General features: G+C 44.0%; 1 protein-coding gene across 7 annotated transcripts in view; it reads right to left on the bottom strand.

Moving 5' to 3' along the window:
* EGF (epidermal growth factor) overlaps positions 1 to 21,612 on the bottom strand; it is a 184,477-nt gene that overhangs the window by 3,546 nt on the left and 159,319 nt on the right. For 6 of the 7 annotated variants that reach the window (XM_056564635.1, XM_056564592.1, XM_056564609.1 and 3 more), the window contains one exon: positions 7,301 to 7,378. The exons of the other annotated variant lie outside the window; for it this stretch is intronic. In XM_056564635.1, coding sequence (XP_056420610.1) covers positions 7,324 to 7,378 — 55 coding nt within the window. In that variant the 3' untranslated portion in view covers positions 7,301 to 7,323. The remainder of the gene's footprint in view (positions 1 to 7,300; positions 7,379 to 21,612) is intronic. 7 annotated transcript variants of the gene reach the window in all.

The following is a 21,612-nucleotide window of genomic DNA, read 5'->3' on the forward strand; positions in this document are numbered from 1 at the left end:
ATATATTATTGTAATAAACAGAATGAAAAATGACTTTCCTCCTAGTTACCCTAATGTGTTATGGACTTGTATTAGCCCTGTGTTTGGTCTCAGAGAAAATAGAAACATTTATTATATGAACAAAAAAAGTTTAAAATACTAGTTCTCTATGAGGTCAACAAGAATCTCTTAAAGAAGCACTCAAGTTTTTTTTTCCAATTTATGCATGCCTCCCATCACTAGTCATACACAGCTATTTGTTTTGTTACAGCACAGCTGCATCTATGTGGGTTATTACTATAACTTGGTCATGTGATCACCAGCTTGACTTCAAATCTTCCAGTGTTTAAAGGAAATCTGTCATCAGCATCACCCGCACTAAACCTGTTACACAGGCTCGTAGTGCGGGTGATGCTGATTAAAACGCTATGTACCTTATTAAAAACCGAGCAGTGGATGTTTAGAAATCTTTATATTTACTTACCTGTCAATCACAGGCTTGGGGCTCAGTTACGTCAGCGGGACTCGGAAGCGGGACTCGGCCGGCCATTGATGTAAAGTTTCCTGTGATCTAAAGTTTTTACAAGTGCGCATGCGCAGGTTAACGCTAGCGTAAACTCGGAAGCGGGACTCGGGACTCGGAAGCAGGACTCGGCCGGCCATTGATGTAAAGTCTCCTGTGATCTAAAGTTTTTACAAGTGCGCATGTGTGGGTTAAAACTAGCGTAAACCCGTGCATGCGCACTTGTAAAAACTTTAGATCACAGGAAACTTTACATCAATGGCCGGCCGAGTCCCGCTTCCGAGTCCCGAGTCCCGCTGACATAACTGAGCCCCAAGCCTGTGATTGACAGGTAAGTAAATATAAAGATTTCTAGACATCCACTGCTCGGTTTTTAATAAGGTACATAGCGTATTAATCAGCATCACCCGCACTACAAGCCTGTGTAACAGGCTTTGTGCGGGTGATGCTGATGACAGATTTCCTTTAATGTGTCAGTCCTGGGTTCTTATATCCCATCAACTACAGGATGACATCATCATCTACCAGATTCCTCCCAGAAGCAAACAAATCCCTCCCTTTTGAGCTCCATCTGCTATCTCTATGGGATCAGGATATATCACACTTATACACCTCCCCTGAGGCTGTGTTCACACAATGTGTTTTTTTTTTTTTTTTTTTTTTTTTGCTGTGTTTAAGCTATCTTTTTCTGTGATTCCCCCCCCCCCCCCCCCACATTGTGGCAAAATATGTAGATATTTGACCACAAATATAGATATTTGACCACAATTGTGCAAATTACGGTAAAAAGTTTTGCAGCCAAAATGCTGAAAACTTGTGTAAAAAATGCCGTAAAAATGCAATGTGCAATCACAGCCTAAACAACTCCATTGTGAATATAAGTCTAATGACTTTTTCCTCACGGCAATATTTTTCTAAAAATGAAATATGAATAGGAAAATGCATCAAAACTATGGGTTAACTCCAGCACTAGCAACTTAATTGGATAAACAGGCTATGATGATTTATATAAGGAAAATATAAAGCAGCATCTTCAATCCTCTATTAGTAAGGGTCATATGACGTGCTGAAGAGCAATATAAAAAAGTACAGATCTTGCAGATCAGTGCTCATTAGAAAAGCCTATTAGAAGGCTTGACCATTGCACAAGGAGGGCTGCACATGGTCACTGGATAGATACTTCCATGGTTCATCGGCCACTCATCACCTATTGCAGAGGAGATGTGCTGCCAATGAAAGGTCAAAACAATGTGATCTGCCGAGGAACGTCCTCATTCATCGCTGGCCCTATTAAACAAGGTGGTATCAATCTCTTTGGCCAATAATCACAAATAAGGCAAAAGATTTCACAGTGATTTTCCCCAAGAAAGTAACCTAGTTACAAATTGCCATAGAGGTAAAAGAGATGAGTATGGAAAAGCAGTGGGAGCTATTATGTCTAATGTGTTATGTAAAAAACGCAGTTGTGGGTTCATTGATTATTCATTTGCACCTATAAATAGGAATGGTGAATACGAGAGGATCACATACTGTTTTGAATAACTAAAGCGAGCTACACAGGGATATATATGTCATAGACTGTGCAGTGGGTTTAGTGCAGGTGAACCAGCTGTCAGTTTCCCTTTAAGTGTAGTTTTTTTTAGTCTTGACTTGAACATCATTTGAACCTTTAAATGTCTGGTCAGTTGCAAACCATTCCAGAAATGAATGTTTTACGTTAGAGGTCCCATGCCGGACCCAATGGGAAAAAGAGCAGGACTGGCTAAAATGTTTTCGGGATTTCCAATGGTTTCTCAGATTATCACAAACTTTGTATTTTGTGACAGTTTCATTTTATAAAGATGATATCCAGCACTCACCAATCTTGCAAAGTGAAAGTTTATTAAGCCATAGCGGGTACAAGGATGCGTTTCGACATAGAAGCTTTGCTCAGCTGTCTGCAAAAGGCAGACAGCTGAAGTAGGCTCCTACGCTGAAACGCATCCATGTACCCGCTATGGCTTAATAAACTTTCACTTTGCAAGATTGGTGAGTGCTGGATATCATCTTTATTACAAGTTACTTTACCCTACCTCGTGCACAACCACATATTCTACTGAAGTGCCGACATACTTTCTACATTGAATCAGCTGCATTTTATAGGCTGGTAAAAAAAAACCCTGTATACATGAAACTTATCATTCTTGGCTCAAAAGCCATATCTAGCAGTTTTCAAACTCTGTGCAATATGACAAAGAAATCTATCTGTCTGTCTATCTATTCATCACCTATTTATTTATTTATTTATCTGTCTGTCTATCTATTTATCTATCTATTATCTAGCATTATCATCACATATCTGTCTGTCTATCTATTTATCTATCTATCTATCTATCTATCTATCTATCATCTATCTATCTATCTATCTATCATCTATCTATCATTATCATGACATATCTATCTATCTGTCTAATAGTTTTTTATTGTCAAATTGGACAAACAGCTCCCTGCCTCTGAAGCCCAAGGGTGCCCACTTATTTGCTGGGGTGACGCTGTGTCATCACTTTGTCATTTCCTTAACCTGTTCAGGACCCATGACGTATGCATACGTCTTCACACCCTGGGTCTTAAGGACCCATGACGTATGCATACGTCATGGCGTTTTCCGGTCTCTGCCGCTCGCCGGGCAGAGATCGGAACTGGATGCCTGCTGAAATCCTTCAGCAGGCATCCAGGGCAAACGCCGAGGGGGGCCATGTAGGCCCCCCATGTCGGCGATCGCCGCAAATCGCAAGGGAAATCGCCCTTGCGATCTGCGGCGATACCGGGCTGATCGGGTCTCTGGGACCCGACCGCCCGGTAATTTCGCATGATCCCGGCTGTCACAGACAGCCAGGACCATGCTGGAGTATCGGAGCGAGGTGGCAAGCCGGCCACCTCCTCCGATCCCCTGCGATCTGTCGGTTAGTTAACCGACCAATCGCTGGGGGGGGGGGGGGGCGGTTACTTCCTCCCGTCCTGCCCGGCCCCTTGAAATCCGGAGATGACAGGAGGAAGACCGGAGGACGCGGCGGGGGACGGGGGAGTGCTGGGGACCGGCCCCGGTACTTACCTCGTCCCTGAAGACCCGGATCCCGGCGAGGAAGATGGCGGCGGCGACAGGTGAGTAGATCTTCAGCCGCGGTCGGGCCCTTTACAGCAATGCACGTCGCCGTAAAGCGACATGCATTGCTGTAATAGGACCCTGTAAACTACAACTCCCAGCATGCCCAGACAGCCCTTGGCGTCTGGGCATGCTGGGAGTTGCAGTTTTGCAACATCTGGAGGTACACAGTTTGGAGACCACTGTGCCCTTCCAGATGTTGCAAAACTACACATCCTCAGCATGCCCTTACTGTCCAGGCATGCTGGGAGTTGTAGTTCTGTAACATCTGGCCCTTCAGATGTTGCAGAACTACAACTCCCAGCATGCCTGGACAGTTTTGGCATACTGGGAGTTGTAGTTTTGCAACATCTGGAAGGGCACAGATTGGGAACCACTGTATTAGTGGTCTGCAAACTGTAGTCCTCCAGATGTTGCAAAACTACAACTCCAAGCATGCTGGGAGTTGTAGTTCGGCAACATCTGGCTCTAAAGATGTTGCCGAACTACTACTCCCAGCATGCCTGAGAATGTTTGGGAGTTGTGGTTTTGCAACAGCTGGAGGCACACTGGTTGGGAAACATTGTTTCCTAACTCAGTGTTTCCCAACCCGTGTGCCTCCAGCTGTTGCAAAACCACAACTCCCAAACATTCTCAGGCATGCTGGGAGTTGTAGTTTTGCAACAGCTGGAGGTCCCCCCCCTGTGAATGTACAGGGTACATTCACATGGGCAGGGGGCTTACAGTGAGTATCGGGCTGCAAGTTTGCGATGCAGCAAATTTTGCGCGGCAGCTCAAACTCGCTGTAATCCCCCGCCCGTGCGACTGTACCCTAAAAACACTACACTACACTAACACAAAATAAAATAAAAAGTAAAAAACACTACATATACACATACCCCTACACAGCCCCCCTCCCTCCCCAATAAAAATGAAAAACGTCTGGTACGCCACTCTTTCCAAAATGGAGCCTCCAGCTGTTGCAAAACAACAACTCCCAGTATTGCCAGACAGCCGTTGACTGTCCAGGCATGCTGGGAGTTTTACAACAGCTGGAGGCACCCTGTTTGGGAATCACCCCTATGCAAATCCCTAATTCAGGCCTCAAATGCGCATGGCGCTCTCACTTTGGAGCCCTGTCGTATTTCAGGGCAACAGTTTAGGGCCACATATGGGGTATCGCCGTACTCGGGAGAAATTGCCTTACAAATCTTGGGGGTCTTTTTCTCCTTTCACCCCTTATGAAAAGGTGAAGTTGGGGTCTACACCAGCATGTTAGTGTAAAAAAAAATAAACTTTTTACACTAACATGCTGGTGTTGCCCTATACTTTTCATTTTGACAAGAGGTAAAGGGGGAAAAAGCCCCACAAAATTTGTAACACAATTTCTCCCGACTACGGAGATACCCCATATGTGGGCGCAAAGTGCTCTGGGGGCGCACAACAAGACCCAGAAGGGAGAGTGCGCCATGTACATTTGAGGTGATTTGCACAGGGGTGGCTGATTGTTACAGCGGTTTTGACAAACGCAAAAAAAACAAAACCCCACATGTGACCCCATTTCGGAAACTAGACCCCTCACGGAATGTAATGAGGGGTGCAGTGAGAATTTACACCCCACAGGTGTCTGACGGATCTTTGGAACAGTGGGCTGTGCAAATTAAAAATGTTGTACAGCCCACTGTTCCAAAGATTTGACAGACACCAGTGGGGGGTAAATGCTCATTTTATTCCTTGTTACCTTCCTCAAGGGGTCTAGTTTCCAAAATGATATGCCATGTGGGGGTTATTTTGCTGTCCTGGCACCATATGGGCTTCCTAAATGCGACATGCCCCCCGAGCAAAATTTGCTCTCAAAAAGCCAAATATGACTCCTTCTCTTCTGAGCATTGTAGTTCGCCCGTAGTGCACTTCAGGTCAACTTATGGGGTACCTCCATACTCAGAAGAGATGTGGTTACAAATTTTGGGGGGTATTTTCTGCTATTAACCCTTGTAAAAATGTGAAATTTGGGGGGAAACACACATTTTAGTGATTTTTTTTATTTTTTTTTTTACGTATGCAAAAGTCGTGAAACCCCTGTGGGGTATTAAGGCTCACTTTATTTCTTGTTACGTTCCACAAGGGGTCTAGTTTCCAAAATGGTATGCCATGTGTTTTTTTTTTGCTGTCCTGGCACCATAGGGGCTTCCTAAATGCGACATGCCCCCGAGCAAAATTTGCTCTCAAAAAGCCAAATATGACTCCTTCTCTTCTGAGCATTGTAGTTCACTCATAGTACACCTCAGGTCAACTTATGGGGTACCTCCATACTCAGAAGAGATGGGGTTACAATGTTTGGGGGGTATTTTCTGCTATTAACCCTTGCAAAAATGTGAAATTTGGGGGGAAACACATTTTAGTGAAATTTTATTTTTATTTTTTTAAATATGCAAAAGTCGTGAAACCCCTGTGGGGTATTAAGGCTCACTTTATTCCTTGTTACGTACCTCAAGGGGTCTAGTTTCCAAAATGGTATGCCATGTGGGGGATTTTTGCTGTTCTGGCACCATAGGGGCTTCCTAAATGCAACATGCCTCCCAAAAACCATTTCAAAAAAACGTACTCTCCAAAATCCCCTTGTCGCTCCTTCGCTTCTGAGCCCTCTACTGCGCCCGCCGAACACTTTACATAGACATATGAGGCATGTGCTTACTCGAGAGAAATTGGGCTACAAATATAAGTATACATTTTCTCCTTTTTCCCCTTGTAAAAATTCAAAAATTGGGTCTACAAGAACATGCGAGTGTAAAAAATGGAGATTGTGAATTTTCTCCTTCACTTTGCTGTTATTCCTGTGAAACACCTAAAGGGTTAAAACGCAGACTGAATGCCATTTTGAATACTCTGGGGGGTGCAGTTTTTATAATGGGGTCATTTATGGGGTATTTCTAATATGAAGACCCTTCAAATCCACTTCAAACCTGAACTGGTCCATGAAAAATTGTGAGTTTGGAAATTTTGTGAAAAATTGGAAAATTGCTGCTGAACTTTGAAGCCCTCTGGTGACTTCCAAAAGTAAAAACACGTAAATTTTATGATGCAAACATAAAGTAGACATATTGTATATGTGAATAAAAAAAAAATTATTTGGAATATCCATTTTCCTTACAAGCAGAGAGCTTCAAAGTTAAAAAAAAATGCAAAATTTTCAAATTTTTCATAAAATGTTGGGATTTTTCACCAAGAAAGGATGCAAGTTACCACAAAATTTTACCACTATGTTAAAGTAGAATATGTCACGAAAAAACAATCTCGGAATCAGAATGATAACTAAAAGCATTCCAGAGTTATTCATGTTTAAAGTGACAGTGGTCAGAATTGCAAAAAATGGCCGGGTCCTGAGGTGTAAAATGGCTGGGTCCTTAAGGGGTTAATATAGAATTTGTTCTCCAACTGTTGTGTGCCACGGCTAACAATAACACTAGCTCATAGCTGCAGTATATCCAGGCAGCTGGGAACTTTGAGGGATAACAATGAAGTAAGATGAACTGAAGTTCAGGGCAAAGCATTAGATGAATCTGGCAGCTACTTAATGTATAGAAGATGTGAATTATTTCATGGCTAATCTCAAGTGGATCCCTTCTACCCTTTGATCCTTCCCTCTGTGACTTATTACTAATAAAGGGTTACAGTACCGTAGGCCGCCTTCCACTCGCTGCTAATGCTGCTCGCCGTGGCGTCTGCCAGTGTTTCTGCTTTGCTTGAGCTGATGCCTTGTAATAAAAACAAAAATAGATTGATGGCCAAATCACACAAGGCATGGAAGCTTGTGAAAAGTTCATTGCTAATAATGTTGTATTGTATGGACATCCTTATCATTATTCCCAACCAACTGCTGGTAAAACATGGTATTAACAACTCAACCTTTCCCCTTAGATCCCTCAATATCCAGGAAACACACAAAAAACTTATCTTTGAAATTTTATTTGGGAACACAAAAAATGTAAAATGTACATAGTAAAATGTAAATAGGCATAATGGCTTATTTTTCCTGTGATAATAATAAGTCACCTGATAATATCACCCATCATTTTTTTTCCATAATAAAACATAATAGGTACTAGGTGGCTGGAGGTGGGCAAATGATCAAGAAAGTTTCTGCTATGTTTACAACATATTACAACTCCCTTAATATTAAACCTTAATTTATTGGCTACCACCCTTTGCAGTCACACAAGAAGAAAGCCAAAACTGTTTTTTTTATTAAAGAGTATCTATGTATGTTTCTGTGTTTCTTCATTGGGAGTTTCATATGCTACTTAATGAATGAATTGACAAGTTGGTACTATTAGGCTCTTTTTGCACCATGGTTTCTGGAAGCCAAGACGGCAGCGCTGTAGCCCACAGAGCAAAGGACACAAAGTGGGCCCTATAGACCCCACTGACATATAATGAAGTCTGTCAAGTTCCAGCTGTCTGTCTGTTGTTTTGACAGGAAAACTAATGAAGAATGCTGCACTTCTTCCTGTCAAATCTAATGGAACTATTAATGGATGCTCCAAATGGCGCATCTGATGGTAGTATGGACATATTCACTGTCAACTGGGCATTATAGTTTTCCAGGAATATACTATTGATTGCCTATCTATGAACCCTAGGACCCCCCCCCCCCCATCAGCTGTTAAAATATTGACCAAAATACGTCTAAACTCAGGCTAGAGGAGATGGAAAATGGAAGTCACAGATAGAGAAGGATCTGGGTATACTTAGACCATAGACCACAGAACAGCATACAATGCCAAGCAGCTGCTTCTAAGGCAAACAGGATATTGTCATGTATCAAAAGAGGCATGGACTTGCGGAACAGGGACATAATACTACCACTTGATAAGGCGATGGTGCTTTAGTATGGAGTATGCTGTTTTGCTTTGGACCTCCCAGAATAGATTCCACAGAGTTATACAATAAGGGACATGGAGGATCTTAGTTATCAGGAAAGATTTATTTATTTGCTCTTGAGATGTTCAAGTCTATAATGGCCCATACTATGTAAAACCCCTTTAAAAGAAAAGGAGCAGTCCTTCTGCTTGGAGAAAAAAAGGTTACATTTCTTCTTTACCATAAGAACTATGGCCCAGATTTATCATACTGTGTGAGGGAAAAAGTGGAGAGATTTCCCCACAGTAACCAATCACAGCTCAGCTAACGAGCTGAGGTAAAGTGAAAGATGAGCTGTGATTGGTTGCTGTGGGAAAATCACTCCCCTTTTTCTCTCACACAGTTTGATAAATCTGGGCCTATATGTATGGAACAGTCTACCTCAGGAGCTGGTCACAGAAAGAACAGCTGAGGGCTTCAGAACAGGCTTAGAAGATTTCTTAGAACAAAATAACATTCATACTCATGTAAATGTACAGCATCCCTTGCACAGTGTACAGTACCAGTCCAATTTCACTGGGGATTTCATAGAGGCAGCAACGCTGACTAGAAGGCGAGTGGATGGGTTACCCATACCTCTTTTCTTCATCCATGCATCATTCTATGTAAGCATGAAAGTCTGCTGCCCCTGCTGGTTAGGCTGTTTCACGAGTTTCAGGAACAGGATCCTTTAAAGGGGTACTCCACTGGAAAGCATAAAAAAAAAAAAAATTGTAAAATTTCTTCTTTTGAAAAATCTCAGTCCTTCCAGTACTTTTCAGCTGCTGTTATGATCCACAGGAAGTTCTTCTCTTTTTGAATTTCCTTTCTGCCTGACCACAGTGCTTGCTGCTGACACCTCTGTAAATTTTAGGAACTGTCCAGCGTAGGAATAAATCTCCATAGAAAACCTCTCCTGCTCTAAACAGTTCCTAAAATGGACAGAGGTGTCAGCAGAGAGCTCCGTGGCCAGGCAGAACTTCCTGGGGATCATAACAGCAGCTGATAAGTACTGGAAGGATTAAGATTTTTAAATAGAAGTAATTTACAAATCTGTTTAACTTTCTGACACGAGTTAATAAAAAATAAAAAAATGTTTTCCAGTGGAGTACCCCTTTAGCTGTGCAGTATGGGAGAAAACAAGAAATCTGAAGACCCTTTCATTTTAAGGAGATGCTTGTAATTCTTTATTTCCCGTAAAGTGGTGCAGCAGGGTAACTGACTTAACCCTTGCTTACCCTGTTATGATTCGTAAAAAAGGGGCTTGTTCAAAGCATATAAACCCCTCTTAAGCATGCTAAATTTTTAAGCACCTCATAAATATATTTTGTATTTGCAATGTGCACATAGTAAAACAACAGAATAAGATAATAAAAGTAATGCATTATAGAGAAAAATAGTTTTGTGCTCATTCAATAAGCACCAGATCAGTAGCATTGGCCACACATGTGCTTGCTTATTTTATATAACACCTTATAGACAATATCTCATTCCCTGTACACCACACATGGTTTCTAGCACCATTACATTATGTCATCCGGTGAACTAACATGTCAGCCCGGGTGGGTGATCTGAGACCATAATGAGTAAGGATGCAGTGGTCTATATACCACTTGTCTTCACAGATCATTGAGATGTACTGTTTCCAGGGTTCCATGAAAACACTCATCCACAAATATAGTCATCTAAGTCAAGATAGCTAAGATAACTGTGACGTGATGGTGAAATCAGGAACAGATGGAGGAAGTGAGGGATTATTATATTGCTGGAATTCGATCATAACATGCCAGTTCTCAGTAGGAATAAGTATCCATTTCCTTTTAATACTGGCTGTACCCATTAGACAGCGTTCACATGTGTTTGAGAAATCCAAAGGTACATTATTATCAATAGTATTAATCTATAATAGTAAGGGTTTGCCTGTTTTGGACAATCCCTGATTGATAAAAGAGTACTCCAATGATAAATCCTGCAGGGACCACTAGGGATCAGCTCTAACGTGTGGGAAAACTAACAGTAAGTGTTTCATTTTAATGCAGCGCCACCAGAGAAGAAATGAATCATTACACCATTCTCATTAAAATGGGCAGTAAATGTCATTTTAGGAACAAGTCAGGTCCTTTAGGGAGAGAGCTGCGGTGTAGTTTGTTGAATGATGGGAGACTCCTCTTTATGAATGCAGAATTCCTTTATAGACTATCTGTATATGGGTTTACTAAGCTCTAAATGTGTCTATATTAGGTACTGCTGTTATAGAAGTCTTCAGTGGATTTACATACTATTCAGCTAAGCAGCGGCTAGAGTAACACTAGCGTTAAATACTATTCTGTATTTTAATGCTGTTGAATAGCACAATTAATGTGTAGTGGCATCTGAGGAAGGAGGGTTCTACCTCCGAAATGCGTCATTGGTTCTTACTTTAATAAATATAGTGCCTGCTGGCACTTTAACCGCCATTTTGCTTTGGCTACGTTTATTTTACCTTGGAAATTGGAACAGGGCCTGACGTATGGCCAACCGTAAGGCTGGTGCCCTGCCCTAACCCTCATTCCACCCTGTGTCTTGGGTAATACACGAGGCGCGGTCCCTCTTCTTTCTCTTTTATTATAGATATGGACAATACATGTCCTTTACGGCCCACTGGGTAAATGTGGTTCCTGCACTGCCACAACAGCAACTTGGACAGGTCACACCGCTTCCGCCTCCACGATCTCAGGCCGTTGGTCATGTGACACTGTGCGACTCTGCCTCCTCATCCTCCACAGTGTCCTCAGCCTCCACTGTACAGACAGTGTCACGCTGTTCTTCACATAGTTTGCCTTGGCAAATGGAGTCACACAGGGGAGGAACTGCTAAAACTAATTCATCAAGAAATCAAATCATGGCTTAATCCATGAAAACTGAAAATGGGAACCATGGTGACCGACAGCGGGAAGAACAACTTGTCTGCGCTGCAACAACGAAGCCTGAGCCTTGCGCCCTGCAGGGCACACGTGTTCAATCTGGTTGTCAAGCGGTTCCTGAAGTGTTCCCCCCCATCTGCAAGACATCCTAACAATGGGAAGGAAACTTTGCATGCACTTGAGCCACTCGTACACCACAAAGCACACCCTCCTTGAGCTGCAGCGTCAGAACGGTATCCCCCAACATAGTCTGATTTGCGACGTTTCCACACGTTGGAATTCCATCCTCCATATGTTGGACAGACTATAAAAACAGAGAAAAGCCATCACCGATTTCTTGATGATCCAAGCAGATAGAGGGACACCCCTGTGTAACTTCAATGTCAACCAGTGGCAGCTCCTACGTGACACCTGCCATTTGCTTAGGCCCTTTGAGGAAGCCACATTATTTGTCAGTCACCAGGATTACGGGATGAACGATGTCATGCCACTGCTTCATTTACTACAACACATGTTGGAAACAATGGCTGGTCAGGGCACTGGAGATGAGGTGCCTACATCTCATGGCCACATGAGCCCTGTGGGGGCTGAACTGGAGGTGGAGGAGGAGGAGGGGCACAGTGGTGCACAGTTTAGGTTTTGCAAGATGGGTGGTTTTTCTAGTCATCTGACAGGAGAGGAGGAGCAGGAGCAGATAGAGGAGCTAGAAGGTTATGAGGAAGGCGAGAGAGAGGACCCAGACACACCATGGAAGTATGCAGTGGAGATGGAGGCAGGGAGTCCCTCCGAGTCACTTGCACAAATGGCACGATGCATGCTCACCTGCTTGCGTAGTGACTGCCGAATTGTCACCATTCGGCAGCGGGATGACTTCTGGCTCTCCACCTTATTGGACCCTTGCTACCGGCACAAAATGGGGCACTTTTTTACACCCACTGAGAGGGAGGACAAACTGATCTACTACAGAGACATCCTACGTAGTCAGTTGGCCGATGCCTATCTGCGCCATCGTCCATCCTCTTGCAGGTCTGATTCGGGGGGCCCTCTGCGCTCACCTTTCACTGCCATGGCTGCTGGGAGGGGTGGCTGGAGCAGTACCAGCACCAGCTCCATCAGCAGCCTGAGTCTACAGTCGCTGATGAGTACCTTTCTTTACCCGCATAGTGAAGCAACTAATCAGCAGCAGGTAGACCTGGAGCAGGACCTGAACCAGCAGGTGGTGGCATATCTTGACATGACCATGCCAACACACCTTGAAGAGCCGCTGGACTTCTGGGCAGCCAAATTTGATTTGAGGCCACAACTAGCAGAGTTTGCCCTGAAAAAGCTGTCCTGCCCGGCCAGTAGTGTGCCATCAGAGCGGGTGATTAGTGCGGCGGGGGCCATAGTAACCACAAGGAGAACTCGTCTGTCCACGAAAAATGTGGAGAGATTGACCTTTGTGAAGATGAATCAGCATTTCCCCCCACCAATGCCTGATGCATCAGAGTAGATTGGCCATGGTGCCACACCAACACTTCACAAATATGTAACATAGTAACATAGTTAATTAGGTCAAAAAAAGACCAGAGTCAATCAAGTTTAACCTATAACCCTAATGAGTCCCTACTGAGTTCATATAGATTGATATAGATCTAGAATCCATAACCTGTAATGTTATTATTCTCCAAAAATGCATCCAGACCCCTTCACCATGACCACCTCCTCTGGCAGAGAATTCCACAGTCTCACTGCTCTTACAGTAAAGAACCCCAGTCTGTGCTGGTGTAGAAACCTTCTTTCCTCTAGACGTTGAGGCTGCCCCCTTGTTATAGATATAGTCCTGGGTATAAATAGACCATGGGAGAGATCTCTGTAAGGTCCCCTGATATATTTATACATAGTTATTAGGTCGCCCCTAAGCCTTCTTTTTTCTAAACTTAATAACCCTAATTCTGATAATCTTTCTGGGTACTATAGTCCTCCCATTTCCCGTATTACTCTGGTTGACCGTCTTTGAACCCTCTCCAGCTCCACTATTTTCTTGTACACAGGTGCACAGTACTGTACACAGAATTCCATGTGTGGTCTGACTAGTGATTTGTACAGTGGCAAAATTATTTCCTTGTCATAGGCATCTATACCCCCTATTGATGCACCCCATGATTTTATATGCCTTGGCAGCAGCTGCCCGACACTGGTCACTACAGCTAAATTTACTATTAACTAAGACTCCCAAGTCCTTTTCCACGTCAGTCGTCCCAAGTGTTCTCCCATTTAATACATAATCCCAGCCCGGATTTTTCTTCCCCATGTGCATTACCTTACATTTATCAGTGTTGAACCTCATGTGCCACTTCCCAGCCCAAACCTCTAACCTATCCAGATCCATTTGTAATAGTGCACAGTCCTCTATAGTGTTTATTACTTTACAGAGTTTAGTATAATCTGCAAAGATTACTACTTTACTATTCAACCCCTCTACAAGGTCATTAATTCATATATTAAACAGAACAGGACCCAAGACTGACCCCTGTGGTACCCCACTAGTAAGTCACCCAATCAGAATAAGTACCATTAATAACCCCCCTCTGTTTCCTATCACTGAACCAGTTACTTACCCACTTGCATACATTTCCCCCCAGTCCAAGCATTCTCTGTAACGCTCACGTTTCACAAGACAGGAACTCCGGTGGATGTGGATCCGTGGACCTGTGTGGCAGATGACTCAGACTGTACCAGGTAGCGGAGTCTAAGGTGCCGCTAGTTTTCACCGGAGCCCGCCGCAAAGTGGGATGGACTTGCTGCAGCAGGCGACACCCAGGTCGCTACCCCTGGCATAGCTCAACCACACAGGCGGCTGAGGAGATGCAAGGCACAGGAGGGATAAGGCAGCTCGTAGTCAGAGTAGCAGAAGGTCATGGCAGGCGGCACAGTAGCGTAGTCAGGAGGTCAGTAGCCAGGTGGCAGAGGAGCAAGGTAAAGTCACAAGGCAAAGGATCAGATACATGGCAAGACAATACTCAGGAATGCTTTCTCTCAAGCACAAGGCAACAAAGATCAGGCAGGGAAGTGAGGAGGTAACGGAACCATGCACTCAGGGCCAGCCTTTGCGGCCGGAGCGCATAACGTAACAGTACCCCCCCTTTGGTCTCCCCCTCCTTTTATTCAGAAAACTCCTGAGAAAGTCAAGGTCCAGGATATTCTCCTCAGGCTCCCAAGATCTCTCCTCAGGACCGTAACCATCCCAGTCGACAAAAAAAAAAATTGTTTACCTCTCACGGTTTTTGTAGCAAGAATCTCTTTAACCTTGAAGATGTCAGAAGAGCCGGAGACAGGTGTGGGGACAAGATTCTTCTGAGAAAATCAGTTTATGACAAGAAGCTTGAGGAGAGAGACGTGGAAGGAATTGGGAATACGTAACATAGCTGGTAGACAGAGTTTGTAGAAGACAGGGTGGATTTTTTGTAGAATCTGGAAGGGACCAAGGTAGCGAGGATCAAACTTGTAACAGGAGAACTTGAAGCGGATGTATTTGGATGAAAGCCACACCATGTCACCAGGAGAGAAGGATGGAGTAGGTCTTCTACTTTATCAGCTTGCACCTTCATACGTGAAGAAGCCTGGGATAAAGACTGTCGGGTCTGTTGCCAGATGGTGGAGAAGTCACGGACCAGTTCATCAACAGCAGGCACTCCGGAGGAAATTGGGAGAGGAAGAGGAAAACGGAGATGGAGTCCGTAGACAACAAAAAAGAGAGACAACCTCAGGACTCGGAATCCTTATGATTATAAGAGAATTCAGCCCCGTCTTGGTGAGTTGAAACAAAATGCCAATGATAAGTCTCAAGGATTTGATTAACCCTCTCTGCCTGACCGTTGGACTGAGGGTGGTAGGCTGAGGAGAAGTCCAGCTTGATGTCCAGAAGGTTACAAAGGGCTCGCCAGAATTTAGAGACAAACTGCACACCACGATCCGAAACGATATGCTGAGGAAGACCATGTAAGCGAAAGACATGCAGCAAGAAGTACTTTGCCAGCTGTGGAGCAGAAGGAAGACCTGGTAGAGGAATGAAATGAGCCATCTTGGAAAACCGATCTGCAATGACCCAAATGAAAGCGTTATTATGAGATGGTGGCAAAACAGTGATGAAATCCATGGCAATATGGGACCAGCGAGTCTCCGGAATGGGTAAAGGCTGTAAGAGTCATGCAGGTCTCTGTCAAGGGGTTTTGTCACAGGCACAAGTTTCACAGGAACGAACAAAATCAGAAACATCACGTTCAAGATGGGGCCACCAGTAATGCCTGGAGATTAGAAGTAGAGTCTTGCGTATTCCAGGATGTCCTGCTGTCAAGGAAGAATGATCCCATTTTAGCACCTTGCGTCTTAATCTGGCAGGCACAAAGATTTTTCCCGGAGTAACTTGCTGAATTTCGGCAGGGGCGGCAGGAATCAAACAGTCAGGAGGAATAATATGCCTAGGCGTGGAGTCCAAACCAATGACGTCAGAGGACCTGGAGAGATCATCTGCTCTAATCTTCTTGTCTGCATGATGGAAGTGGATGAAGAAGTTGAATCTAGAAAAGAACGCTGAACGCTGAACAGACTGAAGGTATAGAAGATTCTTATGGTCGGAGTAGATGCTGACTGGATGAGAAGAACATTCCAATAAATGTCACCATTCCTCCAAAGCTAGCTTGATAGCAAGGAGTTCACGATCTCCAATGGAGTAATTCCTCTCAGCAGGAGAGAATGTCTTGGAGAAGAACGCACAAGTTACAGTCTTGCCCTTGGCGTTTTTCTGAGTAAGAACCGCACCCGCTCCAATAGATGAAGCATCAACCTCCATAGCAAAGGGCTTCTCCGGGTCAGGTCTTGTAAGCACGGGAGCAGAGGCAAACGCAGACTTTAAATGGGAGAAGGCCTCTTCAGCATCTTGAGGCCAAGACTTAGGATTAGAAGCCTTCTTAGTGAGAGCCACAATTGGAGCAACCAAGGACGAAAAATGTGGGATAAATTGATGTTAATAGTTAGCAAATCCCAGAAAGCGTTGAATAGCACGTAGGCCCGAAGGACGAGGCCAATCCAACACTGCAGACAATTTATCAGGATCCATCTGCAGGCCTCGATGAGAGACAATGTAGCCAAGAAAACAAAAGACTAGACTTCTCGAACAGACATTTCTCCAGTTTGGCGTAGAGATGATTCTTCCGTAGTCGCCAAAGAACCAGACGAACATGAGTACGATGCTCCTCTAAGTTGGAAGAGAAGATCAGGATGTCATCCAGGTATATGACAACACAGGTGTAGAGAAGATCACAGAAGATATCATTAACAAACTCTTGAAAAATGGCTGGAGCAATGCAGAGACCAAAAGGCATTACCAGATACTCAGAATGTCCATCACGAGTATTGAAGGCCGCTTTCCTTTCATCTCCCTTGTGGATACGAATGAGGGTATACGCTCCACGTAAGTCCAACTTGGAGAAGACCTTGACACCACGTAGACGGTCAAAAAGTTCTGAGATAAGTGGTAGTGGGTAACGGTTCTTGACCGTGATTTTGTTAAGTTCCCTGTAGTCAATGCATGGACGGAGTGAGCCATCCTTCTTCCCTACAAAGAAGAAACCAGCTCCAGCAGGAGAAGAGGATTTACAGATAAATCCCTTTTGGAGATTCTCCTGGATATACTCAGCCATAGCTGTGGTCTCAGGAACTGATAGAGGTTATATCCTTCCACGAGGAGGAGTGGTACCAGGCAGAAGATCAACAGGGCAGTTGTAAGGACGATGTGGAGGCAGAGACTAAGCCTGTTTCTTGCAGAATGCGTCGAAAAATCTTGGTAAGGTGGAGGCAGACCAGGCAAAGGAGGAGGAAGAGGAGAAACAATTTTAGACTGGACTGAACTGTCCCCAGCGAATTTCTCCAGTTCTCCAATCTAGTTGCGGAGAGTGACATCTGAGCCAAGGTAGGCCAAGAAGAAGCTCAGAAGTACAGTGAGGCAGTATGCAAGACACCCACATGCATGGCGAGAGGCTCAGAACGGAATAGCACCTCTGTCCATTAACAGAGGAGATGAACAAAGGCTTGGCAAGCAGAGTAACAGGAATATGATATTTGTGGACCAAAGAAGCATCAATAAAGTCACCTGCAGATTCAGAATCCAAAATGCTGTAGCGCTAAAGTAAGACTTGGCAGAGGCGAAGACTTGTACAGAAATAGTCAAGCGAGGAGAGGTGGTATTCACACCTAGGGACGCCTCTCCTACGTGACCTAGGTGCGAGCATTTTCCCGAATACTGAGGAAGAACAGGACAGTCTTTGAGGAAGTACTCCGGGCTAGCACAATACAAACACAAATTCTCACTGCATCGTCGTGATCTCTCCTGTTGGGTAAGACGGGAATGATCCACTTGCATAGCCTCTTCAGCAAGAGGCACAGGAAACTGTAAAGGAGGACGTTGAAACACGGGTGCCAGGCGAGGATATCTCAGTTTTCGAGCAGATTCCCTCTTTAAGCCCAGTTCTTCCTGCCTCTCAGCAAAATGCATTTCAATACATGTGGCCAGGTGGATAAGTTCAGTCAGAGAACTGAACTTACCTGCACATTAGTTACTCTGTCAGGTCTGTTGGTTAATAGGTGCCCCCTCTGGTCGGGCCCTGCACCATTTGTGACAGATAATTGTCTTTAGCTATAGTCACAAACCTGTTCCCTTTATTAGATTCACAGGTCTCAGTCTCCCAGTTTATATCAGGATAGTTTAAGTCCCCCCTTATTATCACGATTCTAATTTGTTGCCTTGTTTATTTGCCTCAGTAATTGATCTTCTGGCTCTTCCATTATGTTTGGTGGCTTATAGCAAACCCCTAATATAATTTTTAGTATTTCAGTATTTCAGACTGAAAAAGCCAGTCAAACTACTTCCCCCCCCCCCCCTTCCTGCTTGGACACATACTAGTCCTGCTGCGTCCATGCATCATCAACTATGTCATGGACACACTTCCTTGATTGACAGCTGTGAGCGCAGGGCCAATTTCAGCTTGTGTCCCGCTACGGTCAGTGAGGACAGGCTGGGAGTTGTAGTTTTGCTAATGCTAGGAGAGATGTGAGCCGACAGCATACTGAGGGAGGGGGTGGAGACCTGCACAATGAGGCCACACCCCCTCCCTTTGAGAGGAATTCAGACTAGTGAGCTAAATTAAAAGTGTAATAAAATAAAATAAAGGTGCTAGACACAAAAATTTGATGTACATGGTCAGGATTAGGTACTTAGTGATATATTAAAATATGTTTTTTGTTGGATCTGACGGGTACGCTTTAAGCTTGCGGCCTAAGTCCCTGAAATCATTTTTAAAGGACACTCCACCTACCTCTTACTTTGTCATTGGTGCCAATATGTACCATAGTATAGAACAAAGACAACAGGTGTCTTGGACTCACCGTGTAGATTCTGATAAATCATCTCTAATCTCGGGCTTTTAATCCAGCATGGCAGACGAGGTAGCGTGGGGCGTTCAAAGGCGACTGCCGGCGGTTTCACGCATAGGAATGCGCTTCTTCCTGCCTGTCTTTGTTCTATACTCTTGATTTACTACGTTTCCTATTGTCCTAGCACCACCAGCCTCTGATTCTATCTGGTTACCTGCCCAATTGTTACTTTGTCCATCTTGAGGAGCTGTTTTCCCAAGGTACCGATGCCCCTAGTTTTTCCTCTTTTTTGTTTCCCAATATGTACCATGACTGCTGGGTCCTCTCCAGCCCCACACAGCAACCTGTCAACCTGATCCACAATGTGCCGAACTCGAGCGCCAGGAAGACGACACACTGTTCAGCGATCCCGGTCTTTGTGACAGATTGCCCTGTCTGTCCACCTAATATGCAAAACATATTTAAGGGGCTGCGCCCCAGTTACAGACATTACTCGGTACCAGACCACAAGTAAGTATTTAAATAAGTATAAAACTTAGCTTTTCTTAGGATAAAATATATGTACCCAAAATTTTATTGAAATCAAACAAAAGTAAAGGTGTGCAAAAAACCCCATGTGCCACCTACACCACAAAGTATTGATGTGATGCAAAGACCTCTAAAAGGTGCAAGTTAACAATATATGGTCCATTGTAACCGGCGGGAGGTAAAAACTTCCCCTGTAAGGCCTTACTCTCGCATTATTAATTCCCTTCTTGGCAAGTGTTACTTGCCCTAAAAAGGGCGGCCGCACACAGGAACCTCTCCCTATTTCTCCCTACAAACACTGCCATTTCACTGGGTTTTTAGGTGGAAATAGGGAGAGTTTCCTGTGCGGGGCCGCCCTTTTTAGGGAGAGTAACACTTGCCAAGAAGGGAATTAATAGAGCGAGAGTAGGGCCTTAAAGGGGAATTTTTTACCCCCACCTGCTACAATGGACAATACGTTGTTCCCTTCCACCTTTTCGAGCAAAGTGTTACTCGTCATAAAAAGGGCGGCCCCACACAGAAACCCCTCCCTATTTCCACCTAAAAACCCTGGGAAATGGCAGTGTGTGCAGGTGGAAATAGGGAGAGGTTCCTTAGTGGGGCCACCCTTTTTAGGACGAGTAACATTTGCCAAGAAGGGAATTAATAATGCGAGTGTAGGGCCCCACAGGGGAAGTTTTTACCCCCACTGGTTACAATGAACCATACTTGTTCCCTTCCACCTTTTAGAGGTCTTTGCATCACATCAATACTTGGTGGTGTAGGTGGCACATGGTGTTTTTTGCACACCTTTCCTTTTGTTTGATTTAAAAAAAAATTGGGATAGATTTATTTTATCTTAAGAATATTATTAAAAGTTAAGTTTTATGTAATGCCTATCCTCAATACTTACTTGTGCACACTTACACTTTTACAAAAGAGACTGTTTTCTTCTGCCTACCTGCCTCAGCTACTATTCTGATCCTACCACCCACCTGATGCCACACATCTGATGCCAAACTATCGTTTTGTCACCCACTTTCATCACCGGGTACTGATATTGCCACCCACCGCTCCACTATTTCACCGGGTCACTTTCAAGATTCCTGATGCTGCTGATACCACCTCCAAGCTGCCTCATACTGCCACCATATGTTCTCCTCATGCTGATGCAAGCTCCAGGATGTCTCATTCTGCCACCATATGTTCTCCTCATCCTGCTGCCACCTTCAGGCTGTGTCATTTAGCCACTATATGGTCTCTCATGCTGCCGCCAACTCCAGGCTGTCATTAAGCCACTATATGGTCTCCTCATGCTGCTGCCAACTCCAGGCTGTGTCATTCAGCCACTATATAGTCTGCTCTTGCTGCTGCCAACTCCAGGCTGTGTCATTCAGCCACTATATGGTCTCCTCATACTGATGCCCTCCAGGCTCTGTCATTGTGTCACTCTGCGACAGTGATTCTAATAGCGACACCTCTGATCTGCATGTCATACTGAATAATAGTGTTGCTCACGAATATTCGCAATTCAAATATTATTCGCGAATATCGCATATTCGCGAATTCGCGAATTTCGCGAATATAGCGCTATATATTTGTAATTACGAATATTCGTGTTTTTTGTTTTTTTTTCACAGTACACATCACAGTGATCATCCCTCTCTGCTTCCAGCTTGTGTGGTGTAAAGAAGGCTGTAATACTACTGTGTGAGACTGGCGTGCGAAAATTCGCATATGCGAAAATTAGCATATGCTAATTTTCGTATATGCGAATTTTCGCGTAAGCTAATTTTGTATATGCTAATATTCACATATGTTAATTTTCGCATACGTGAATTTACGTATATGCGAAAATAAAACGAGAATATGCGAATATTCGCGAATATTCGCGAATATATGACGAATATTCATCCATATATTCGCGAATATTCGCGAATTCGAATATGGCCTATGCTGCTCAACACTACTGAATAACAGCATTATTTTACTAACCCAGCACACACCCTATGCGTGTTACAGCAAGGCAAAGTTTTCTACACCCCTATTGAGGTTCTCTGTAGGCCAGAAATAGCAGTTTTTAATACAGACTCGCTGCAAATAAATTCAGACCAAACCAAATTTTTTCGGAAAATTCAGCGAATCAGCCAAATTGAATTTTTCAAAAATTCGCTCATCTCTACACTTCACAGGTACTTTAGCTTTACATGGCAGCTTACAGAGGCCTGCTCTGGTGATAGATCTCCAAACAGCCTCCAAAAACAGATATG

This window comes from Hyla sarda, chromosome 1, assembly GCF_029499605.1.
Source record: "Hyla sarda isolate aHylSar1 chromosome 1, aHylSar1.hap1, whole genome shotgun sequence".
NCBI lineage: Eukaryota > Metazoa > Chordata > Amphibia > Anura > Hylidae > Hyla > Hyla sarda.